This window comes from Culex quinquefasciatus, chromosome 2 (assembly GCF_015732765.1).
Source record: "Culex quinquefasciatus strain JHB chromosome 2, VPISU_Cqui_1.0_pri_paternal, whole genome shotgun sequence".
Classification (NCBI taxonomy): Eukaryota; Metazoa; Arthropoda; class Insecta; order Diptera; family Culicidae; genus Culex; species Culex quinquefasciatus.
The window spans coordinates 127,258,122-127,285,953 of NC_051862.1; the positions used below are offsets into that span (position 1 = coordinate 127,258,122).

At 36.0% G+C, this 27,832-nt stretch overlaps 1 protein-coding gene across 2 annotated transcripts in view; it reads right to left on the bottom strand.

Moving 5' to 3' along the window:
- LOC6044449 (sodium/potassium-transporting ATPase subunit beta-2) overlaps positions 1-27,832 on the bottom strand; it is a 65,293-nt gene that overhangs the window by 31,279 nt on the left and 6,182 nt on the right. The window contains exons 1-2 of one of the 2 annotated variants that reach the window (XM_038255815.1): positions 23,356-23,512; positions 22,599-22,946 (exon numbers count right to left, since the gene is read on the bottom strand). In XM_038255815.1, the coding sequence (XP_038111743.1) occupies positions 22,599-22,728 (130 nt within the window). In that variant the 5' untranslated portion in view covers positions 22,729-22,946; positions 23,356-23,512. Of the gene's footprint in view, positions 1-22,598; positions 22,947-23,355; positions 23,513-27,832 lie in introns of those variants that run through there. The other variant, XM_038255814.1, reaches the window with a different exon arrangement.

A 27,832-nucleotide genomic window follows, 5' to 3' on the forward strand; every position in this document is an offset into this window, starting at 1 on the left:
TTGTAAGTTTAAAACTATTTACCTGGATTTTAAGAAATAAAACAAAGGTTACATTCAAATGTGTGTAAATTTGCTTTTTTTTGTTCGTTTAGATTAAAATTGTATTGAACAAATGGTCGCAGAATTTTTTTTAAAGTTTAATTTCCTCAATTCAAAAATTTATGAGACATCATGAAACTTATAAAAGTAAATTTTTATTCAAATCTTCTTTTTTCACTTTTTTCCACTTTTTGCGTAATTGTGCAACTTTATTAACACATAAAATTTAAAAAGTTACTCTTCGAGTTTTTTTTATTTATTAAAGTTTATTCTTGAAAGAAATGTTGATTGCTGATTTCTTGACTCATTTTCAGACTTCTTTTTATATTTTGAAACTATTTGCAGCAAACTTTGTTAAAAGTATAAATAGTTTGCTTTTTTATGCTATTTTCCTAACAAAATTTATAACTGAAAATTTTATTTTAACACTGGAATGCCCAACGCATGTCCAACTTACACGGACGCCCAAGCCTCCCAAAAAAGGTGGAACGGTATCTTCAACCCGCTGGTTCTCGGTCGTTACTCAACCAATCGGAACGATTCTTGTTTCCAGTGATTTGTAAGAATATCTAGATGATTCTAAAATTTTGAAGAACTTGTATGAACAAATCTGTAATTTCTGCGACCGAAAACATCGTTCCACCTTTTTTAAAATGACTGCCTCCGCGGATTTTTTGGCGATTTTTTTTATACTTAAAAAAATAGTTGGAACGATGTTTTTGATCGCAAAAATACAGATTTGATCAAATTAAGTTCTGCAAAATTCTAGAATCATCTAGACATCCTAACAAATCACTGTGAAGAAGAATCATCTGGATTGGTTGAGTAATGCCCGAGAACCATTGAGTTGAAGTTACCGTTCCAACTTTTTTGGAGCCTTGGGAGTTGGAATGTTAAATAAAACATTTTTAGTTTGCTCATTTATTAGACAAACAATTTTACTTAAATTCTAAAAAAAAAACTTGAATTTGAAGTAAAACATTAAAAATCAATATAAAAATTTGAAAAATTAAATTCAAAAATAAAGAATATTTGAATTCTAATCTAATCTAATCTAATCAGACCCTAGCGCAGCCAATCTTTCGAAGGGATCCTGGAGAGTGCCTTAGGTTAGATGACGCCTAGCACTCTTCTTGTCATTTATTAACATTTGTAGTGGGCCATTGCATTGAAATGCATTGAAACATCACAAGCGTTAAAGCGGCCAGGCCTACTGCGTAAAGCCGTATCGCAGAGATGACTCATAATTGGGTTGAGTTTGAGCACTGAGTGTTCGAACAACAACACAATTCTGAATCGACAGGGGAGGAAGAAGCGTGGGGACACACCACCATATGCTCCGAGATTTTGGTTGTATTCGTTGGGAGCACCATGCTAAGAAGGTTTGGTACTCCGGGACCCTCTGGGATGGGACATTGTATTTCCACGAATGCCCTGGACACTTTTTGCCGTGGTTATAGCGCCACAACTCGCTCTCAAACATAAAGAATATTTGAATTTGAAACAAAAACATAGCTGAAGCTGAAAAAAACAACAAATAAACTACTTTGTTTTAATTTAGACACTCAAGTTATTCATCGAATATTCCATTAAAAGCCTTAAGGGAAAGTCACAGACTTATTTTGAACAGCCGTCGTGGGCCAGATGAAATGGCTTCACGGGCCGGATCCGGCCAGCGAGCCGGACGTTGGGTAGGCCTGCTCTAAAAATTGAAAAACAGTCAATGTAGAAAATTGATTTTAAAGTTTTATATTTTCCATATGTTCTACTCAACTAGTGGGGCAAGAGAAACAATGCATGAAACAACAAGTTAATTTGCTAACAATTGAACTGTTATCAGTTAGACACATCAACTTAGAATGTATTTGAAACGATTCATTCGTTTTTAAATGAAATAATATATTTTTACTAAAAATTGGATCGTTTGAAAACTAAGGAAACTGAGGAACTGCTAAGGAAAATTTGATGCTTTTTCAGGGAAAACTGTTGATTCCGGAGACATCGGATTGTTTGCCGATGCGCCAGGTCTAGGGACAACGAATCCATATACTCTCTTCGAGAAAAGTGTTCTCCAGACCATTCTCCTTAGGCCTGACCATACCAGAAGTTGGCGCGTTTTTCCCAGACCTGTAGGAGCGTTTGAACAAAAAGTTCCAATTTCCCATAGTAATTCCCATGTAAACTTTAACCCTTATGCGCGCAGCCAGTTTACAACCAAATGAGCTGATATTTGGCATGAAAGCACATATGTGGAACTTTAGGTTCAAAAACGGGGACAGTACAGGTGCTGCCTCTCGCGGTGGAGAGCTGCAACTTTTCTACCAGTTTTTATGGCAGTTTTGCACCGATGGGTCGTCCATAGTGCGTGTAGTAAATATATTTTGAATTTTATAAAATTATTTAAAGTAGCAAATTATGTATCGTTAGTTTTGGATAACAGCATGTATTTCCATCCAGCACATGATGTTGACTTAACGGCACTTCGGCGTGCAATTTAACTTCATCATTTTTGACTGAACTCTTGTAATAAAACTCGGAAACTTTTGAAGGGACAGAAATGACCGCCAAAATTACGCTAAAATGTGTGTGTGTGTGTGTGTGTGTGCAACCAACCAAACGGGACCACGCGGTCGCTTCTTACAAATTGATTTGTTTCCATGTATTTTTAGATCTACATTCTATACATGCAAATAACTCGCATAGGCATTTGGAAGGTGTTAGCTCTGCCGAGCTTCGGTGACCCATTTCTACGCTGGCTAGCCGAGCGCGAGGTACTTCAGCTTTGTCGACAAGCCCCGCCCTGAAGAACGTTTGCACCAATCGGATTCAAACGTTATTTAGAACTTCCGAACCCTTGACAAATGGACAAGGACCCAGCGCGTATATAGTAACATTATTCCTAATTCCAGTCGTAGCTCAAACAAGCCGTGATGGCCTAGTGGTTAGCAATTTTGCCTACCAATCCAAAGGACGGGGGATCGAACCCCGACTCGAGCGTCTGTGATTTTTCGTTCATGTTCAGAGTTTCAAGATTTATATTTCCTATACTTTCTCGTTGGGAGCAGATGGGAATCGAACCCAGGACCATTCGCTTACCAAGCGAACACCGTAACCAGTCAGCCACGGTCGCTCCGACCGCCAAAATTACGCTAAAATTGGCCAAAAAAAAAACCTGGTTATGTTTTTCTTATACTGATAGACGATTATAATGGTTGATTTTAATGTGCCTTTTATGCCTTCGACAATCTGTTACAAGGTATCATTGTCAAGTAGATTCTAATAATTGCTAGTAGATGTAACTAATTAGTAAACCTTATTTTAATTTGAACCGTTCTCACTTGATGATCATAATTTTGCTTCAATTATAATTTTTTGCTGTAATAAAATCTCATAATAACACTCAAATAGTGCAAAACATATTTTTTTCTAACTTGAGATGTTTTAGATAATGATACTGTAACAATATGTAACCTATGTGTTTTTATTTTACTACTTACTTACTTAAAACCAAAATTTAACATAATTTCTAGTAAGTTTCCCTATATTCAACATTTTCAAAAGTTACTCAAATGACAACATCCTATGTTTCGTTCAATTTTTAAATTAATATTTTTTTACAAAATTTTGGTTGATTTGTATAATGTCATTTAATCGTAAACTGATACCGGTTACATGAAATATGCATTGACCCCTCGTCCGATCAAAACTAGTATACTGAGAAGATGCCTCAAGTAAACAAAATCGCAGCATGCCATGATTTGAATTTTCATTTTTCTTCTCGCGTGCCTTTCGTGTCAGCCGCTTGTTTTTGCAGTTTATCTACTTTTCATGCTCCAAAATGCCGAAAAATCTGTGCAGTTAAAAATTGCATGTTCAATAATCATTCTATTCCTTTGGGAACAGGTATTTAGCTAGTGCTGTTAAAATGGCTTGAATTCTATGACATCGAACAAAAAAAAGGGAGGCGTCTTCCTCCAATCCCACATTCGCAACATCAAAATCTTCTCCTTTCCTTTTTAAAACCACGATTTTATCACCCATCAGTGAAATAACGAGGGTGAGCATACAAAATGAAGGGTTGGCAAAGATTTCGCGCCACTAAAGCAACATAATCTCCACAAGTCGATCATGTTTGGAAACATTACTTGAATTACGCAGAATTGGTAGATAAAACAAAAACAAGGTCTATCCGACGACGTCTATCTGTCAATCTGCGAGTGGTATAAGAGATTCAAATTTTTTGCTGAGTAGGCTGTGACTAGCTTGGACAAGTTTACCCTATACCAGGTACAGAGCTCAACAATCGTCCCACTTTTTGGGCTAACAGGATGTATGGAGTTCAAACCATGTGATGAAAGTCCCTATGGGCATGCCCTACAAGGGGAACCATACTTAAACTTGATCCGAGAACTTTTTGAAAAACGTACCCACCCTAATAGACATAAGGGGTTTGTTAAAAAACATCACGAGTTATAGCGATTTTACAAAAAAAAGTTTTGAAAATGTTGGTCGTCGTTGATCATGGCCGTTCATCGTCACCCGCAACAGAAACGGACGACGAAACCAAGAGAAACGCAAAAAGTAACTTTTTCAAAACTTTTTTTCGTAAAATCGCGATAAAAAATAATCCTGCAAAGTTAGAAAAAACACGAAATTTTAAAATGAAAATTTTTGTTCTAAATGAAAAAATGACCCTTCTGGGTCAATGTAGAATCGAAAAGAACATTAAATTTACCATAAATTGAATGAAAAAATGAATGTTCCAAAATTTGTTACAGTCGAGTAACGAAAAATGGGAGAATTTTTTGAACATTTTTAGTGTTTTTTCGATGAAAATATACGTTTTTTCGGAATTCTGAGTACGCCATCAATCGGGCGTCTAATTTTACATAATAGTCCCTTTGACACCAAATTTCTATCTCTTCACCGTTTAAGGCTACATTTTTTTGAAAAACTTCTCATTTTTCGCATGTTCAAAAGTGGAAGGGGTCGTACCGCCCCTCCGTCACGAGATATCAAAAAAAGGACCTCGGATTCGTGATCAGGGACAAAAGTTACCCCTTAGGACAAAGTTTCACGCAAATCGAAGAGGGGTCGGGGCAACTGCTGCGTGAGTTGGCGGAGAATTACCCATAGGAAATTTAACGAAATATCCGGTTAAAAAAATATTTTTGAGACTGAAAAATCAAGTCTTTGTTTTAGAAACGACCAAAAACGACATAAGAAATGACCAAAATCCCTGTTTTTTCTCAACTCTTTTTAATTTAAAACAACTGTATCGTCACAAGGATTAAACTTAGAACAATGATCAATGTGGAGGAAGTGATGTGAAATTGTCCAGAGAATCGATTCCAGCTATCGGTTTTAGACCACCTTTAAGAGGGTTCGACATGAACTATGAAAAATATTTGCAAAAGGCTAAAAACTCAAATACCTTACAAATGTCCCATTTTTCAATAGACTTAACCCTACTCGCAAGAGGTGCAGTATCTAATGAATGACACTTCATACCTCTACGGTGCCATTCATCAGGATAACACGTACGTGCTGTGCATATGGGCTCTTGGGAAAAGTGGGGCCGGGGTCACATTGTTATGCTTTTTTTCGAATCGTTCTGAGTGGGGTCGTTGCACAGACGAGATGTGCTTGACTGATAACAATTGCAAATGTGTAATTTTTGATTGCGCTGCGCTAGTTTAGTAATACTTTTGGTTTGGTAAGCTGGGGTACAGCTTACAAGATCGAACGTGTTTTATAAGTAAAAACAATCTCCTCTCACATGATCCCTGATCGGTAGGCACGCCGACGGCTATTAAACTTTGATGAAAAAACGATGTTGACTTTATAGCTGTCGTCACCCATTGCTAGTACCAACCACTAGTCTCTTAGTTTTTTTTTTTTTTTTACTTTTATCTACAAGGACTTCGCCGCCTTGGTCTCCTATGTGTATGAAAGTATGGCACGGGGCAAAGGCGCGCAATACTTATATTTACACTTAGAATTTGAGGGTGCGTTTATGAAATTAAACTTAAAATTTCAGTGTCATGACATAGTATTCTAAACATGAATGTGAATCTTATAAGCTTATAAGCTGTAATATTTCTCTATAGCTTGTTAATCTATCAACCTTTCGACCTCGTTCCAATTTTAGCATCCAAGACATTCAGTTAAAGTCGGTTTATGCTGGCGCTTCCAGATGAGCTCCCTTTCTCTCGAGCACACCAGCTCCGCCCAGCTGATGAGACAAACATTTATGCGTCCCATGCCGGCGTATCAAGTTCAATTGATAGTAATACATATTGATTGTTTCTCCATTGAATTAATTGAGCCGCGGCCGTCGCAGCAAATTGGTTGGAACAGAACCGCACGTCCCGCGGCAACGTTCGTCATGCTGTCAATTCACGTCAGAATATGAATTCCAACCGACCGACGACGTCGCGAAATTGGCGGCCCGGAACGGGTATCGATGACGAAAGTCAGATCGGATCGCCGCCGTTTTCTGTGGAGGAAAATTATCGCAACGCAGGCAGAGCTAATCAATTATTCAAAAACAAACAAAACTCCCCCTTCTCGGCAGTCAAGTTTGTCGCGGGTAATTGAGCCACGACCGCAACCCGGGGCGCTTGACGAAGCTGGTTGAAATGTGGTTTGTATGGTTGCTACTGTATACTGTTCTGGTACACCACTTTGTTGGGAAGAACCGATCAAGTGTTTTGCGGGAAATTACCCTGTTCTGAGAATTATTCAACGAAATAATTCATTTGCAGACAGTCTGGTAAAGATATGATTTAAAAATTGATAAGTGAGCTACTGTCGAATGTCACATGAATCCTGAAAGGTTATTTTGTAAACTCCAGAGAACTATTTACAAATAATCAACTTTAGGATTTTGAAGTTCGGGCAACCCTGTCCAACTTTGTTGAACATAATTATACTCTTACTCTTAACAATATCCCTGCAAAGGTACACAACACACAAAATTTAAAAATGGAAAATTTTGTTCCAGATTAGAAAATTATCCTTCTTGATGATTGAAAGTTTTTTTCGGAATTTTGAAAAACCCATCAAATCGGGCGTCATAATTTACTTTAATGTTACTTTGACACCAAATTTCCGAATCATCACCATTTCAGGCTGCAAATCATTGAAAAAACACGTATTTTTGCGATAGTTCCAAAATGAAAGTAGTCGTACCGCCCCCTACCTCGGATTCATGATCATTGACTATAATTACCCCTTCGGAGACAAAGCGTAGAAAATTGTATCCATGCAACTGAATCTGATCATCTAAAATGGAAAAGTTAGCAAATTAGGAACTTGACGTATGGTTTGGAAATTATCAAAATCTACGGTTAGTTGACGCATAGCAACCAGCCCAGCAAGTTTTCTAAACGAGCTATTACACTAGGGCAAACAAACAAACAATCTCGCACTTTTTGACAATTTGCCAGTTTGACTGTATTTGTTTTTACAAACGCCAGCCTGCATACATTTTGCCTTGTTTGAGAGTTTTCCGTAAACAAGTTTGCGAGTTTGTTTGTGTGTTTGCGGCAGTGTAATGGCTCCTTAAGTTGATTGTAGATGACAGCAGTAAGTTACGTACTTTTTCTAAGCAATTATTCTGTTCTAGGAAACATATCTACACAGAAAATAATTATGATAAATTCAATATTGTTCCATTATATAATAAGATAAAGTGTAATTCCAGAGCCCACTTTGTTTTTCTGCCGTTTCCTAAAAAAATACAGTCGACTCTCTGGTTGTCAATATCCAAGGGACCGTCGAGGAAGAGAATCATCAGTGTACAGAACGATGCAAAATGAAGACGCGATTGAATTTTTTTTTCTTGATACCCAGCTATGGGAGAGAATCATGGCAACGTCCAGCAAACAAAAACAAACTAATGTCAAACACCCTTCAAAGCTTCGTTTCGCAAAGAAAAATGTCTATGCAAGCCATGAGATAGTGATAATATTGATATCCGGAAGAAATTTTTAAAGCAAACAGAATCCAAGGGACCGTCGAGGAAGAGATCCTTCAAGCAAGAGAAAATATCGAGGAATAAAGCCAATCGAAGTATGCAGTTTGAAGGGACTGAAGAATTCTTCGATAGATGGAGCAATATTGATATCGAGAAGATCGACAGCCAGAGAGTCGACTGTATGATATATCGAGCCAAACATTTCATTAGGACATATCATTAAACATATCTACATAGAAAATAATTATGATAAATTCAATATTGTTCCATTATATAATAAGATAAAGTGTAATTCCAGAGCCCACTTTGTTTTTCTGCCGTTTCCTGAAAAAAATATGATATATCGAGCCAAACATTTCATTAGGGCACAAAACCAAAAACCGCGATTCGAGAAAATCGCTTGCAAAAAGTGGACAACTTGTTTCAATTCCTATTTAAAAAATAAGCTTAAATGATGGTACTTTTACTGATGATACGATAAAACACATCATTATCCTCAACTCTGCTTAAATGCTCTTTAATTTTTGTTGTTTTTCGCAATTAAACTCATAATTTAATTTTTTTCCGTTATTGGGCCCTTTTAACTTTCCAACTGTTGTTTATAATGGGCCCTTTCTAAATGTAATTTCGAAGAGAGCTGAAAGGGCACTGAAGCGCTGATAGTTAGAAATAATGAGTAATTCAGTAGAAATTTTGATTATTGGTGAAGTTTTGTGATTGAATGGTGTAGATAATGTATGTGAAACATAAAAATTCTTCAAAAGTGTACTGAACAGCAGCCGCGGGACTATTTAAAATATTGTTTTTTGACGAAGTTTTTCTCTGCAGAAATCCTTGGGGAAAAGTAAACCAAACTTTTTTTTTGAAGTGAATTAGTGTTAAGAATGTATGAAAAGTTCACATTATGACACAAAAAGTTCCTCAAGTACGAGAACCTAACGGAAAATAAAAGGGCACATTTGAACTTTTTTTTTGGTTTGCAGTGAACATGGTTATGTGCCCTTTTGTGTTTTTGAAAAATTAGGAAATTGTTTGTTATCAATCTGATTCTTGGAGGGCATTTAGGGAGTGTACTAATGAATGGAATAGTGGAATAATCCCGAATGTTTACTTTTTGGTTTTGTGCCCTAATGAAATGTTTGATATATATATATATATATATATATATATATATATATATATATATATATATATATATATATATATATATATATATATATATATATATATATATATAATTCAATAGTTTTGAATAGATGTTATTAATATTACCATATAAAGAAATATTTCAATTCACCGTGTATAAATCATCAGAATTTTCAATCATTTGGATGTGTTCATCACGTACATCAGACAATTTCAGTATGTTTTGTTTGTAGAGCATTGCAAATCTAGCAAATAGTGATTTAATTTGCTCTGTAGTAATATATTTTTGTGTGGAAAACTCTTTTTCTCCAGTTACAGCATCTCTTTTCGAATGCATTGCTTGTTACAACAGCAATAAAGATAATAGTTTTTTTAAATAGTTTAAGCTTGTATTCACAAGCATTTTTTTTTTTATTTTTTCTTGATTTTTTCAATTCAGTTATTGGAATAAGCTTGGCATAAAAAGCTTAAAGATATGTCAAATTATGCCATATTTAACATCTCCAGCGTATAAACATATTCGGTGATAAAATTGAGACTCAACAAGAACGATTTCATATCGAAACATTGTTTTGGGTTTGATGGAATTGTAAAATTTAATTAAAAAAAAAGGATTTTCAAAGAATTATCGATTTTTTTTACCAAAATCTGAGATACCAAAAAGTTATTATTGTAGACTTAGAGTACTAGCCATGCCTCAATTTTGCCACATAGGGTATGGTGGTATCTCCGTTTTAAAGAAAGATACGACAATTTTTTAAAAAATCATGACTTTTCAGTAATTAGTAAATATCTCTGGAGGTAAGTATCCGACAGATGTTATTCAAAGTCGAAGTTGTAGTGCATGTAAAGACCTTTCAAATGAAAACAAGCGAGCAGGTTTACGTATTGCCAAACTTGAGTTATGAGAGTTTTAAAAATTTGGCCTATTATTTTTGAACATTTTTGCAAAATTTTGAATTGATATTCTACCTCACTTCCTCGTATCGTAGAGGGCTCATATTTGGCATGAGTTCATATTTTTTGTAGACCAACAAACGCTGAAAGTTTCATCAAAATCGGTTTAAGGTTTAATTGAGAAGTTCATTTTTCGAGTGATTTTATAGCCTTTCCTCAGTAATGCGAGGAAAGCAAAAAACTCGCTTCGTTTGATATCTATGTTGCAAATTTTCAAATTTTGGATATTTTCGGAAAAAGCTGGTATTTTGTGAAAAAGTTAGTATTTAAGAAGGACCATAAAAAGTGAAAAAGTACCTAAAATTTCGTTGCGTTTAATACTCATATTGCAAATTATGAAAATGTTAGTACTTTCGAATAAAAAAACGCTATTTTGTGAACAATTTGGAGTATTTTAAATTTTAAACTATCTCAAATTTCCAAAAATATATTTTAGTGAAATATTGAAAATTTAACATGATATGGTTGAGTTAAGTCGATTTCAAAATGATTTTAAAAATGAGTTATCGTCAATTATCGGCGATAATATTATGGCCGATACAATTATCGTAATAACAAAAACGGTAACGATAGATTATCGTTATCGTTAGACGATAATTTTATCGATCAACAACCTTGTTGCTTAGATATGGAAACGTCAACCTATCATAGAATTTGGAAATTTTCCAAACCATGCGGCAAGTCTCTAATTTGGTTACTGCTCCGTTGTAGAAGATCAGATTCCTTTGCATGGATTAAAACTAAAATTGTTTGTTTTATGCACTCTGTTCTTTCATTGAACCTTTGTACTCCCAAACGGTAGACGTTTCCTCTCAAATGGATGCTGCACTGCTTTTGGTGTACAAATCTTTCTATAGCTTAAAGTCGTTTTAATTTTTCTAGTTTATTTCAGTAGAATCAACATCGTGATCACTATATTTATCCCCTGTCTGGAATTCTTTTTAAAAAAAAACCCTCAAGTCGTGTCCCAGGTGTCACCTAGCAAGTGCTAACAATATTTCGCAATAAACAGTCGCAAAACCGCCTCAGCTGCGAGGAATTTTCCCCCGTTAATGATCCTAATCAGTCAACTCTTGGGGATGGGGTGCAACTTTTCTCCACCCTCCTTTTGTTGTTTTACTTTTTGTTTCTGCGAGCCGTTAAAATTGGCGCTTCGAGGGCGGATTTTTCCCTGTTTGCGCAGAGAGAAAAAAAAAGTCATAAACAAAGTCATTAGCGACACCGACATCGAGGCTGATCTGTCGGCTTTGCGACGTAATGCGCAATGTGTTTAGCAACTCATTGGGATATTATCGCAGGGCCGTTTGGGAGAGGAGAACTCTATGATATTGAACGACCTGGTAATAATTATCGCATTGTGTCATAAATGGAATAATTGTGACACGTGCAGTTGTGGTTTTGAAAGTTTACAGGGAGATTTTAGTGATATTATTTATCGTCTCATTCTATTTGTGAAAAAATGCTTATGTGTTTGACTTTTCATGAGGATAAAAAGAACTCCCAGATTTTGGTTAGCTTCAACTTGAAGTGCTTGAGTTTGGAAGGATGAAAAACAATGGGCAACTTAAATAATTGTCATTTAAATCTAACCTAAACAATAAATTTCCAATGAATGACCATGTGTTTGGAGAATGATCTCGAAGTCATTGACTGAAATAGTCATAATAAAATTATTAATGACAACTGAAGGTGGTATTCTATTATGGGAAACTTTGTAGTTTTTTCCATCAAATTTGAAACACTTCGTATTTTATAAATAAACTAGATGAAGTCAATGGCTTTCATCAATTTCATATATTTTATCGTATCCCATGTGTCATAACCTCAAGATTCACGTGCCTAGCATAGCAAGTACCGCGATTAATAAAGCGTGCTCTTTCAAGTTCATTGTCGTAGTACGAGCACTTTTTCGCGCCCCAGTTGGTCCGCATATCCAATTAAAATATCATTTATCTAAACATTCACACCGCAAGCACAAGCGAGTGTGTGCGTTCTGATAGCACCACCACCACATTGCCAATATATTCGGAATAAATGTTCTGAGCTCGTAATGGATATCGCTACCGCCCCCACATATTTTTGAGGGGACCGGTTTCTTGCCCCATCAAGCAGGTTCTCAGCCGAAAATTAGATCACATCTCTTTTGGAACGACGACGCTTGGAACCAGCGCAAACGGTTATAACGATCGAAAAATTTAAATTTTAATGAGTTTTTCCAATTTTCCTCCTCCATCGTCAATACTCTGACAACAATTTTCACACTAACACTTTACCACCACTTCCAAATTCGCTTTTCTTGAAGACACACGACGTTCGCTGAAAAAGTCCGTTTGGTCGTTTCGAAATATCTTGGTGACATTCTTGTGGAGGCATCGAATTTCGCTGCAGATGTACCGTTTTTGGCAAAAGGTGTTGGTCGAGCACAGACATTCACCAACAAAAAAAAGCACTTGGAAGCGCCTGCGCCTTCACGCACTAAAAATAGCTTCCATTTCCGTTTCCTCGCCCCCTGGTGAAGTATGATGGAGTAGTTTGGAATATGTCTACTAACCTTCGGAACGAAAACGAACATTGGCAAAATAAAATAAAACACATAAAACATGAGTGTGCTGTGTACGTGTGTGTATTCATTCAACGGCAACTTCAGTATCCGATCGAGGAGCATTGAATCGCTAAATAAAACAGCTGTTTAATATTAATACCTTCGTGGCGATAAAAACGCTGGTCAAGCTGGCGAATTTTGGATTGTATCACGAACGCGAACGCAATCGAAATTGACAAGCTGAATGAAACGAAATTGAACCCTCAGTGGAGGACCAATACTTTGAAGATACAAGTCAAAAATGATAAATCTATTTTATATTTAATTCCCATGTTTTGGTTTTTTACTTTTTATTTGTCAAAACGAAGTTCCAACATGCAAAACGCCTATCCAATATGATGTAAGCCATCACTTTTACATTTTTTGCGACAATTGCAGGCTAGAATTGTTCAGTTATACGGAAGCTATGTAAGGGGAAATCTCATGTGTTGGACACAGTTAAAAAAAAAGTTTAAATTTGCTTGAATAAAAAATACCATCATTTAGAGAGAATCGGGACACATGGGGTGAATTGTTACGTCCGTTTTTTATAAAAATATGTTTTAACACAATATTTTGACATTTGTATTGGCTGTGATCAAAATAGACATATAAAAGCATCGGTAAATCGGTTTCTATATAAGAAGCTTCTGGATGCTCTAAAAACTGCTGTCCCTATTCAGACTGTTGTTCAAAAATTGATGGTTCTTCTATTTTGATGTTATGTTAAACTTACACATTTTTTCTGACGCAAACTTGTCAACATCTCTGATGTAGATTTACTATGACATTATATGTGATATCAGAAATCAAAATCAGAAATATTATTCATGTGAATTCAAAATGTAAATGTTAATAATCAAGCTGAGAAATATTTGAATGAACGCTAAAAGTCAATAAAAAAAATTAAGAATACATTTACGCCGTACCATTTTCTCAGTAAATAAAAAATGTTTGCAACACATCAAGGAATGTGGACAATTCAAGTGTCTGAAAAAATGGTAGCAACAAAAAAAAAGAAATAATTCAACCATACTTTTCAATACTAACCCGATTAAACTTTTTTGTATGCAGAGCTTGTTTGGAAATATTCGTTTATGCACCAAGTTGCAAAAGAAATTTTTTTTCAGCACGAGTAGTACATTTATTCAACGAGGTTCACCGAGTTGGATAAATACGAAAAGTGCTGAAAAAATCAAGTTTTGCAAAGAGTTCCATACAACATTTTTTGAAATTCCAAAAAACACACACTGAGTGAAATTTTATGTCAAATTTTCAAGTATTTTGTCAATAAATCGTTTAAATCAAAAAAATGGTGAAAAGTGTTACTTTTTGAAACAAGTGCTGAAAAGTTCAACTTTTCAGCACCCATTTGAGTGCTGAAAAGTAGAACTTTTCAGCATTTATTTTGAAAAGTGTTGCTATTCGATTCTGTTATTTTTGGTACAGAAAAGTAGGCTATTTCGTCGTTCAAGAATGACAGGAAAAGTAAGTAGTTTCACGACGGAATTGCAAAAAAATCAATTTCGCAATGAGTTCCATACAACGTTTTTTGCATTCCGAAAAGCACCATTTGAACAGAATTATGAAACAAATGTCCATGCATTGAGTCAATAAATCGCTAAAATAAAAAAAATATGTTGAAAAGTATAACTTTTCCAAACAAGTGCTGAGTAATAAAACATGTCGGCATCCATTTTAGTACTGAAAAGTAGAACTTTTCAGCATTTGTTTTGAAAAAGGGTTACTATTTGATTATGTTATTGTTTGTACAGAAAAGAAAGAAAAGTAAATATTTACACGACGGAATTGCAAAAAAAAATGGTTTTGTTGAACCTCTAATGCCCAAAAGTTTATTCTAAGTCTTTTTTTTTCGTGTTCTGAAGATCATTTGTAGCAAATTTGTTCTAAGAAAAGCTTTACTTCTCATGTTTTATGTTTTAAGTGTAAAATTTTTAATACTTTTATTTGCATTAATCTTGTTTAGATTATGTTTGTTTCTGTTAGTATTAGGCTTACATTACCACCTCCTATCACCACTTGTTACCTTTTTGGTATTTTGAGGTTTAACAGCACCTTTTTCAACTTTTTACTCGCCCCTCATTTTTTTGTGAAGAAAGATACAATTATCATTTGAATTGCAACAAAAATGCGTAGAGACACAGTCTGTGACGTAACACAAATTACTGCCTACCTATTTTCACATAAAATATAGGAAATGAAAAAAAGGAAAGATTCACAAAAAAATACAAATTTTTCAAAACATTGACAAAATTACATAAAACGAGCCAAACTTCCAACCCAAAATTTTTCTTAAATTTGAAGAGTTCTTTCCTAGGGTTTTTAAAGATCAAAAATTTGTTGAAAATTGATTTTTTGCCGAATTTTCAGATCGAAGGCCACCTTAAGGCGGGGTTGGGTTGTAGAGGTTTAGAATCACTTTGCACTTTGCACAAAAATGAAAAAAAAGATGACGTAAATTGCTTTTCCCTGGGTCAAACCAACTTTCTGGAGTTGTGAGCATCCGAAGGACGAGTAAATGAACAATTTTTTTTTTGAAATTAATCATTTGTGAGTTGATCTTGGTCAGATCGAAAATGACTTTCTTTACAGATGTTTATTAGGTTCTGTTGCAATCTGATAAATGTTTAATAACACGCGAAATTTTCTTTCGCCGTAATTCAGTATAGTTTTACTAGATTTTTATAAACTGAAATTTCAGTAAACGACAATTTATATTTTACTGAATTCTCAGCTCATAGATATTTGTTATTTTGATTAATTAAAATTTCAATAAACGGTTGTCAAAACATTTGAAATTTCAGCAGTCAGTTTATTTAGCTGAAACTTCAGTAACATTTTTTGTCAGTTTAACAGGACGTAGCTGATTTTTCAATTATCATGATTTTTATGCCATTTTATACCAAATTCTATGAAAAACCTCTGATTAGCATCGAGTTATTTGTTTTTGATATCACAACATATTAAAAGTTGATTTTCGCTCCGCAGCATCCAAACAGTAAGTCATAAGTAGGCTTAGTGATTTTTCACGCTCGAAAATTGCAAATTTCATGGGGACCTCAATTTCAAAACGCAAATCACGCAAATTTCACGGAACGATAAAAATGTTAAAATAACTCTGAAAATCTTATGTTTAAATCACAGAAACTACTTTTTATGCTTCAATATATATTATTCTTCAATAAACTAAAAAATCTTTAATAAATTGGAAGGTGACACAAAAAATCTCCAAATTTTCAATAAAGATTCCATCTAGTATATGGGTGGGCTCTACTCTACATACATTTTGAAATAAAATCTAGGACATTCGTAGTCTCATTTATTGTACTGCTTTTTTGAATATTCGACTAATAAAATCAAAAAGTTTTCGCTGATTTGCTTTACTTAATTGAATTTCATATCAAAGCAAGAACTTGTCCAGTAAAAAATGAGTAAATTAATTTGATTTTTTTTGCAAAATTTGGCACATTAACATTTTTATCTCCTTTTTCAAAATTCAAATTTTAAATCAAAAGGCAAAAATAATATAATTTGATACGAAACCGACATTTTAATTTTAAATAAAAACAAAAAGTAGTATTTTATCTTTCACGGGAATCGTCCACCCAAATAATTAAATATCGTTAAAATTAACCAGGAAACAGAAAAAAATCTGTAATGTTTTTATAACAGGAAATGAAAATATTACTAAACTTAGTTAGTAAAAAAATGAAAAATATGATGAATTCATCAAATGGTTCATATTAACCTTTCCAATTGAAAACTAATAAAATTTACTTGAATTGTCTGTATGGGTAAAATATTCATTATGTTGTTATTTTCAAAAAAAAAATGTTTCGAGAAAATTGATAAATTTCAAGAATGTCACGTCGTCCACGAATACGTCAAAAAACGCTAACACTATATTAGTAATTAAACAAGGGTATTCATTCGTTTGATTCTACAGTAGTTCATAAGATTTTGTTTATTCCTATTTGAACTTGATAAATCATTTTGAGAAAAATCGTTACAGTTTCACACAAGCATAAAATTTCACGGAATTTCGCGGAAAAAGCCAATTTTCACGGATTTCACGCTGTCCGCGAAATCGTGAAATTTCACTAACCCTAGTCATAAGTGACATATCAGTTTTACAGATTTACAGCTTACCTTGCTGTTTACTGATTTTTCAGCAATGATTTTGTTTCGTTGCCTAATTTCAGCTAAAGTGATGATTGCAAACTTAAATTTGCATGATGTGCTGAATCTTTAAAAAAAAATCTATCATTTCACGATTTAGTCTTAAAATATCTGGTTACTAAACTTTTGAGATGCTTGTTTTTTTACGCATATTTTTTGTCCAATTTTGATAAATTTGGTAAAAAGTAAATGCACTTAAGTTTTACTTTTTTATGCATATTCTATCTATAAATGATTGAATGCGCTTGGGCATGGTCATGAACTGTTAGCTAAAAGATGTATGAAAATCGAATATTTTACAAATTATAATCTCGATTATTAGTTGCTAAATTCTAACTGAAATTCCTCTATTTGTGTCCAAAACTATCTCAAACTCATTATGTTATTGATAAATCTGTAAAACTTATCATACTATTAATGACAATCAAAATTAATGTGATTATAAATTATCATGCTCAAATTATCCTTTTATCGATCCAGACGGTTCAGTTACCACCTGGCTCAATTTTCTCTCCCTGCTTAGAAAGCACGCATTGCAGACTGAACATGTTGCGGGGACACACTTTACTCCACTAAGTACCTCCACCCCTAAGCCCAGTTTTCCGGTTGCCCTTTGATGCACACTAATGGCATTAGAACACGCATTCGGCAATACACCAGGTTGTTCAGAGAAAAAAAACTCATGTTAAGTCCACCAACACCCAAGACTTTGTGCTTCTTTTTTTCCTGATATCGATTTTCCTTTCCCTGCTCCCTGCCTAAGCCTGATGCCTTCTCGGGTTCGTGGAAAAGAAGTTCCACAATTTTTCGCTGCGGGTGGGAAAGCGTTCGTCGTCGATTTTCGTTACATAACTGAGCGGTGGGGGAGGGGGGTCGGGGAAAAAGTTTTCCACGTGGGCATAGATCCAAAACGGGAGCCTTATGGTGATGTTTTTACGACTTGATGAACGGTAAACAACTATATTGCAAAAGCACTTTGGTTGAATCGATCGTAAAACTAAAGGTGGCGACTACTGGCAGACACACCTTAAAATATGTAAATAGTGCCAGGAGCATTTTTCCTTATTTTATCAAATATTTCTGCAAAAAAAACATTTGTAACAAATGTCTTGTTCTTAATAATTACATAATCTTAAAGTTCCGCACAACTCTCCTCCAAAAACCACCACCGTCGTTATGAAGTCATCCTTTCCGTGGCAAACTTCTGGTGGCGTTCCGAGAAATTTATGACTTTGTCCCACTTGGCGCGTGTTGTTGCCGGGTAGACTCTACTAGAAGACGGCGGCGCACCACCACCAGCCGTCCAGCATTGAATTTCAATTCGCCTCAATTAAAAGCGACAAATTTATTTCGTGGTTAAGACTCGACACGACTCGTTGACCGTGTGTGATGGCTATTAAGCATGTGTGTTCTCAAGAGAATTATTATGCAAATAATTGTCAGTTTAATTGTTTCAATAAAATGTTAAAGCTAAATTTAATTAATGAAATGTTATTGAAAAGTAACCCGAAGTATTATCTGAACTTGCAAGTTATGCTTTCCAAGATTATTTTACTCAACTCAATAGAATTCACCTAGGAGTCGATCCCAGTTTGTTCAGCATACCAGACAGACAGCGCCAATTGGTTGGTACAGCTTTGCAGTGCTAGAATAAATAGTGACAGCACAGGGTAAATAGATTTGCATGCAGCAAAACGAGAAAGCTCCCAAGTTGTTGAAAAACCAGTTGAACTGGTCCCCTGGCAGCAGCAAAGGCTGGTCAAGTTCAACGATAGTCGTTACCGATCAGCAAGGGTGAGGATCGGTACTTTTTTTCAAGCGTGCAACTTAGAACTTTGAACTGAGATTATGACGAATGGGAGGTCGTGCGACACGTGCTGGTTGAAGGGATTTTTTAAGTATCCTAAAAGCCTACAATTGAACTTTTGCGTTAGTTGTTGCACAAATTTGAGTTGAACAAAAGGACAAAAAAATCCAATTGTATACATTCGACTCTCTGGCTGTCGATCTTCTCGATATCAATATTGGTCCATTTACCGATGAATTCTTCAGTCCCTTCAAATTGCATACTTCAATTGCCTTTATTCCTCGATATTTTCTCTTGCTTGAAGGATCTCTTCCTCGACGGTCACTTGGATTCTATTTGCTTTAAACATTTATTCCGGTTGTCAATAATTTCACTTTCTCATGGTTTGCATAGACATTTTTTTGATTTACGAAACTATGCAGGGTGATTGACATTTCTTTGTTTTTGTTTGCTGGACGTTGCCATGATTCTCTCCCATAGCTGGTTGGCAAGAAAAAACAAATTTCAATCGAGTCTTCATTTTGCATCGTTCTGCAAACTGGGGCTTCTTTTTCTCGACGGTCCCTTGGATATTGACAACCAGAGAGCCGACTGTAATATTTTTCTTGAACTAGAGCGTCTTATTATATGTAACGAACACATTTCTATTTTTTATCATAAAAGTAATTGGCTTACTTGTATGTACTAAAAGGAATTAATACAGAAAATTGTGTAATGTAATTTCACGTTTTAAATATCTAAAATTAGTTACATTAATGGCTTAACTTAAAAAATGATTCTGTAACTTCTGTTATTTTCTGATATTTGTTACAAGAAAATACAATTCTCTGAAACCACTTATCAAAACTTATCAGACCCAAGCAAAATATAGGGGAAAGTGGGGCAAGTATAACAAGCTAAGGAAATGCTTGTTATAACCCATAAAAAACGTTAAAAATCTGTCGGATTTTTTAATAATCATCTTGTTCCAGGTCTTGACTAAAACCTTTGATAGAACGAGTTTTTAAAAAATCCTGTTTTCCTGTCCTGTCCTGTCCTGAACGAATTCTAAGCTTTTATTTTTGGCAAGCTGTTTCTCGGCAATGATTTGATTATGTTGATATTTAATACCGTAAATCAGGGTGACATTGATAGTATTTCAATTTATTTTTGGAATATTTTCTAACTGGTATGGTTTGTATCAAGATTTTCATTTTTAAAACATGGCCGTACAAAGTCCATGCACATCCCGAGCAGACAGAAATAACTTGGGAATAACATTTTTGTATATTTGAAAATACTAGGCCAATAACATTTTATGTTATTTGTAACAGGATTTGTTATTCGTCGTTATGAATTTTTTGTTATTGGATTGTTATTGTAATAACAGACTCATAACATTTTTAGTTATTCTTCGAACAAATCTTTGTTATTAATTTTTGTTATTTTAACAGCTAATCCGATTATCCCAATAACAGTTGGCGGTATTCTTCCATAGCAAAAAATGTTATTCCCATGTTGTTTTGGCTTTCAACCAATATCAGACCAGTAACAAATTTTGTTATGATAACATAAACTGTTAATCAACTGTCAACTGTTATTTTAACAGTATTTGTTATTCAAATGGCATGAATTTTGTTATTACCGTCTGGCAGGGAATTTAAAAAAAAAAGTTTTTTTCAATAACGTTCAAACTTTATTTTTATCACTAAGGTCGTTGATATAGTTTTTAGAAAAAAAAATCAATGTTAATATTAAGTTAACTAATTTTATAAGCTCCGTATAAAATCCGTATAATTTTTAGGTAAAATTTAAAAAATGTTTGCATGAAATTTGATAAAAGTGTTGTTTATAAAATAACGATTTATATTGCATTTTAAACTTTATCTTTCGTGCTTCGAATCAAAAGCTTTCACATTTTACATGAAATATGTTTTACTGAAAATGCCGGTAAATTTGGAGATTTTTTTTAACTACGTTTCAAAAACACATAATATTTATTATATTATATATTACGTCACATTGTGAGAAAATCTAATTTTTTCATGAAATTTTATCAACAAATATCGTTTTTTAGCGAAATAATAAGATCCAAAATATATGCCTTCTCGTTTGTAATCATGGTTGCCCATGTTCAATGCTAAAAACGCATATACACTAAGAATTTTGAAAATTCGTCACTTTTTGTTCACTAAAATGCAAATATCTCGGCTTTGCGTGGACATAACTTTAACGTTAAAAAAGGCAAAATGATCTCTGTAAAATTTCCAATAAGCTGAATGCATTAGTTTTGGCTACAATTTTTTTTGACTCGTTTTGGGGAGTGATTCTGGATTTTTTTTAAGCAAAAAAATACAATTTTTTTCTCCCTAAAACGTTCTGCTATGCTCAAACACAAGTTTTTATGGACTATGTCTGTACAGGAATTTGTTCAGGGGACATTAAGCTATAACTTGAAGCTCTAGGCGACCACATTTGAATAACGTTAGTATGATTGTTACGCGCATTTCTGAAAAATACTCGAAAATGCTCGAATTTTGTGTTGTATGAAACCATTGTTCCCGACATCCTATCGTTCTAGGGGTGAGCACCAAAGATTTGACAACTTTTAATTTTTTTGGGACGCCCTATTGCACATTCAAAGCAGGATCATGTTTAAAATACTGACGCAACGATTTAATGTATTGTTCCATAATTTGAAGAAACATTATTTGTGATGAAGCTTATGCATACTTCTCAATCATTCTATAAAAGTTTACTGTTGTAGCTTTTTTACTTTTGTGTTAAAATAGATTGTCATTGAACAGTCGTTAAGCTTAAAACGAGTTCACAGTACAAATTAAACAAAATGATGTCAAACTTCAACTATCGTCTACTCATACGTAATCCCATCCCTTTTCCGCAGCATAGTAACAGTTCGACAACGTTGTCAATCTAGTTTTTGAAGGTGTATTACGTTCTGTCTCCCCGGTTCCCCAGCTTTGCCCCCGCCAGAACATATCCCCATCCTAGCTTCTCTCGATATTTTTTCCCCCGTACTCCCCACTCTCCATTGCGTCCGAACGTCGCGAAAAATGCCGCAGAAAAAGGGTTATGTAACTGGAAAATTGCTTTTCGCTGCTTGTTGTTGTTGTTGTTGCGATTGGTCTACTCTTGATCGAAAGGGTTAATATTGTTATTCATTTTTGTTTGTGGGTAATTAATGGTTTGATTGTAGGTCCTAAAATTTGAATGTCTAATATTCAAAGTCATTCAATTTGAAACAAGGGGGGAAATAGGGGTGGTGAGGGGGGAAATTTACGATTGCGGGTTCCACCTTTAAGTATCGATTTTTAAATGAGCAAAAATGGTTAGAAATTTGCTTCCCTTTGGAAAGATTCTTGGAAGGGAGGGGAAATTCGCAACAGGAATTTGATAAATTCAACCAATTCGGGCAAATTTCATTAGGCCAAAGTTAGGAAAAAAGATCGAATGTTACTTCATCGAAAAATTTATGTAATCAGTTTTCTCCTCGCGTATGAAAGGTAGTGGTGCTTCTCAGAGAAAGAGAGCGAACTAAAAATTTGAGAGAAAACTTTCAAGGATATGCTGAAGGATGGCATCGACGACGACGACGACGACGATGAGGAGGAAAGCTAGTCAAAGTGGTTTTCCTTAACCTGATTCGCCCCCTTCAAAACAAGAGCGGGAGAGAGCGCGAGTAACTCTCTGGAAAAGCGGGTTCAGAGTGGGAGAGAAGATGGCGCGCACCCCCAACTAAGGGAGGTTGGTGGGCAAAAAACAAGATGGCTGCCGCTCTCCGGAAAATCGTCGATATTTCCCTGGTGGAAAGGACGATTTTTTGGGGGACGATTTTCTTCGAGGGTTTTGTCGTGAGTCATCTGGACGTGGGAATTTTCGGTACTTACCCCAACTGGAGCCAGTTCGGCCCATGCATTGGCTCGTTTCGCCGTTCCAGAGGAACTTGCTGAATCCTTCCCATTTTCCCAGTTTTTCGGGCGGGGTGTAATATTGTTCCGCTACTTTTTTGTCGGCCATGGCTGTGCCCTTTCACACACACTGGCGGTGGCGCGTTTTCCGAAAATGAACCACTAAGAGCTAGGCGAGAAGAAAATTTTCCGAATTTTCCCCTTGATGTGTTTTTTTGTTGTTGCTTGTTTTTGACTGTGTATTACCGAACTCTCGAAATTTTGAGACCTTCCGTTTTTTCTTCTTTGTTTAAGCTATGTTCACACTTCCGGAGCCAGCATCCGAGACTGAAAGTAGAAAAAAACCAGGTTGGAACACTTTGGCCAGTGAAAAGTCCTTGCACGTCGTCCAAACTCGCAACTGCACGCAATTTTCACGCAGAATTTCCACGAAATTTTATGTAACAATCTGCCAGTAATGAAAAGTCCTCACACTCACACATTCGAACCGTTCGTGCTCTCTCCAGGAAATTTGTTTTCACACTCACACACACTCACTCACTCACACATTTTCCAGCAAATTTTCCTGCTCACTTTTCCAGAGTCCTCAAAAAGTCTGCCTTGCCACAACTTCAATCATCTTTCACAGTCTTATAATCCTTAGATTTTCTCCAGTTTTTCACACAAAACCTTGTACTCTTCACAATTTTCACCAAAAAGCAGTAAAAAATATCGAAGAAAATCCTCAACGCCGTACCTCCTTACAACTCCTTTCAATCACCCTCCAAAAAAAAGTGCTCCAACAACTTCAGACTTGGGGGGCGAACTCGACTCGTGCGCGATGTCCGCTCTCCAGCACTTCACGGCGTATACTCCGGTGGGCGATCGGCGCTGACTAACCGCGTTGCCTTCAACGGTCTGCCAGTTATAACACACGCGCTCGCCCTCTCACGCTCTCTCTCTCTCTCTCTCAAGAAGAAGAGGGAGAACCCTCTCTTCCAGAGATCCTGAACGCGTGCTCTAGCGAGGTTCTCACGCGAGAAGTCTCATGAGCGGAAAGAATGTGAGAGAGTTTTTCCAATGGTGAATTGTGGTGAGAGGAAATCGGTGGAAGGCATGGAGAAGGACGGTACTTCGTCTGAATTGGACGATTTTGGGACGGAAAAAGGGGGATTGGTGAAATGGCCTGACAGGGCCAGCGAGTGATTAAGTCGTCCGAATGTCTGTACCTGAGCGCGGAGTGATTCATTAGTTGATGCCCGAGGCGGGGTAGGACATTGTGTGAGTATTGTGTAAGTGGGTATGTTTGTGCAAATATTGATTTTAGAGACGCTTTATGACGAGCTGCAAGCATGCTAGCCACTTTTTATGCTACAATCAAGTGCAAATGACTTAATAAGATTCACAACCTTATTTAACAAATTAAATCAACGTTTTTTAACATAAAATTTTGTTGTTTTTTTTTTCTTTAAGAAGAGCTTACAGACACACCGTGCGAAAAACTGCGTACATTCCGTACATTTTAGGACATTTTAGCCACAACAAACGACAAAAATCAGTCTTTTGCAAAATTGCTGAACCTTCCGAAAAAAATAATTTCAAAAGCATACGATTGAGTTTTAGGGGTTAAAACTTCGAAAAACTGGCCAAAAACGATTAATATCATCAAGCTTAAAAAATCGTAAAATTCAGATAATTTGCGAAGAATACATGACAAACCCCTCAACCCCTTGTCTACTCTAAAACTTAGTAGAATTACGTTCTTTTTTTACAGTTGAGTAACGGGAAATTAAACGAGGAGCGGCCTTGGCTGACTGGTTACGGTGTTCACTTTGTAAGCGAATGGTTCTGAGTTCAAACACAGAAATTTTAAATAATGAATATATGAACGAAAAATCGAAGTCACTCGAGACGGAACACAATCCCCAGTCCTTTGGATTGGTAAGCAAAAAGGCTAACCACTAGGCCATGACGAATTGGCGTGCTTGGACTGGAATCAGGAATACTGTTACAGAGAGCGAGTTGTGGCGTCCCATCCAAGAAGGGTCCTGTAGTACCTAACCTTCTTAGCATGGTGCTCGAAAAACCCAAATCATTCCACTTCAAGGAACCATGTCTCTGCGATAGATTAGAGTTGAGTAACTGGAAATTAAACACTATTTGTTAAAAAAATATGTAAAAGACGTTTTTTTTTATTTTGAATGCGCCAATTTTACACAAAAGTCTCTTTGAGACCAAATCGACGTCGTCGTGCTATCTTGTCGCACCCGCCATTTTGACGTTCCGAGAAAAACGCGTTTTAATGTTTGACCTTGAATAAACAAAAACGAAAGCACGCAATGTAAACAATAACAAACACGTTTTGTTTGGCTGACCATTCTGTGCATTGTCCCGAAGTTTGGTTGAAGTTGGTTGCTGGAGTTCCGAGTTATAATTACAAATGTTTACGATAGTCTAGCTTGTACGTGCGACAAACGCATCCTGACCTGAAATCCCTTTGGCCTTTTGTCGCACTTACATCAATTTTCATGGAGTGACAAGATAGCACGACAAGATTGAAACTACTTTCATATGTAAAGTGACAAAAATGCACGGAGTTTTTTCGGTTTTTGTTGAATATCTCAGGATTGAAATCGAATTTTGGGGATCTGTGAAGGTCAAAAGGTGAGGCATTGCGAGCTGCACAAAATGGCGTTCTTAACTCAATTTGGCCCAAAATGCACGTACGACAAGTTAGCACGATGGCGACGAAATGTCTATCTCCTCACAGTTTCGAGCGACAAGTCACCGGAAAAACGTGTTTTAGTACAAATAGAAGGGGTCGTACCGCCCCACCGCCATGAGATTTCAAAAAATGAAACTCGGATTCGTGATCAAGAACCAAAATTACCCTTAGAGCACAATTTCAAGGAAATCGAAGAGGGGTTGATGCAACTGCCGTGTGAGTTGGCGGAGAATGACCCATTTGCTTTAACTCAACGGTTTTTATTGTCTTGCTCCACCTAGCTGTTGATCGTGCTCAAAATCATTAATTTTCAATTTCTTTTTTGCCTTTCTTACAAAAGAAAGGTTTAAGGTTTGCTATTACTAATTTGAAGGTTATGATGCGCTCTTTCGATTGAATTTTAGCCCTAAACCCGGAACTTGAAGCCTGATTTTTGAGAGCTCTTTTTTCTGAAATACTAGTGCAATGTCTGTATCCGCTCTTAAAAATGTCAGTCTTCCATCATTGGAAAACCGCTCGTGAAACCCACATTTTTTATAATTCAGATTTGTAGCCGTGGGGTCGGAGACGAACATTTTATTTTTCGATTCACAATTTTCGACCAGTAAATGTGGTGAAAGCCATTTTTATGGGTATTTTTTGGACTATTTTAAGAATAACACTATCAAACTAAAAAAATTCAGTTTCAAACAAAAAGCCATTCGAAAACATGCGCCATAAACTTCTTGGGCCCAAATTTTAATTTTTTTCTAAAATGTATTTCCAGCGATATAGCCATATTAGTGTTTTTCGTCTTATTTTCACCCTATTTTTCCCAGTATTTTTATGGTTTTATTCAGAATCATATACTGAACATCAAATTCGAAGTCCCAACTCGTTCTCGCACGAAAGATCGACAAGTCGTCAAGTCGAAGCATAAACGCCAGCACATTTACGCTTGCGCGTTTTACGCTGCGCGTGAAAGTGTTCTTTCTGGCTTCTCATAATAGATCGTCAAAGTGCAATATCGATACATATGTTTTTAAGTTAATCATAGACTAACATTAAAGTTGAATTGAATAATGCCATCAGAAGTGCGGTGCTTCGGTGGACGCGCAGTCCTGTTTTTTTGTGATAATTTTTGTCTCTTTTGTGTCGCTCTTTGTGTGCATGGGGTGATTGGGCATAATAATTGAATAATGCCATCAGAAGTGCGGTGCTTCGGTGGACGCGCAGTCCTGTTTTTTCGTGATAATTTTTGTCTCTTTTGTGTCGCTCTTTGTGTGCATGGGGTGATTGGGCATAATAATTGAATAATGCCATCAGAAGTGCGGTGCTTCGGTGGACGCGCAGTCCTGTTTTTGCCTTCCTCACTGAGGTAAGGCTATAATCCTGCTCAAAAAATGAACTTTGTATAAAAACGTCGTAGACCCACCTTCATGTATACATATCGACTCAGAATCGAAAACTGAACAAATGTCTGTGTGTATGTGTGTGTGTATGTGTGTGTGTATGTGTGTGTGTATGTGTGTGTGTATGTATGTATGTGACCAACAAACTAGCTCATGTTTCTCGGCACTGGCTGAACCGATTTGACCCGCACCTGTTGCATTCGACTTGGTTAAGGGTCCCATAGATCGAGTTTTATAAAGATTGAAGTTTCGATAAGTAGTTCAAAAGTAATGTATAAAAATGTGTTTTCACATATATCTGGATCTCACTTAAATGTATGTAAACTATGTCCGGATCCACCATCCAACCCATCGTTGGATAGGTTATCAAAAGACCTTTCCAACGAGTCCACAACATTAAAGATCTGGCAACCCTGTCTCGAGATATGTCCACTTAAGTGATATTTATGTACTTTTTGTAGCCGGGTCTCATTTAAATGTATGTAAACTATGTTCGGATCCACCATCCGACCCATCGTTGGTTAGGTTATCAAAAGACCTTTCCAACGAGTCTAAAACATTGAAGATCTGGCAACCCTGTTTCGAGATATGTCCACTTAAGTGATATTTATGCACTTTTGGAAGCCGGATCTCACTTAAATGTATGTAAACTATGTCCGGATCCACCATCCGACCCATCGTTGGTTAGGTTATCAAAAGACCTTTCCAACGAGTCCAAAACATTGAAGATCTGGCAACCCTGTCTCGAGATATGGCCATTTAAGTGATATTTATGTACTTTTTGGAAGCCGGATCTCACTTAAATGTATGTAAACTATGTCTGGATCCACCATCCGACCCATCGTTGGATAGGTTATCAAAAGACCTTTCCAACGAGTTCAAAACATTGAAGATCTGGCAACCCTGTCTCGAGATATGCCCATTTAAGTGATATTTATGTACTTTTTTGTAGCCGGATCTCACTTAAATGTATGTAAACTATGTCCGGATCCATCATCCGACCCATCGTTGGATAGGTTATCAAAAGACCTTTCCAACAAGTTCAAAACATTGAAGATCTGGCAACCCTGTCTCGAGATATGGCCATTTAAGTGATATTTATGTACTTTCTTAATCCG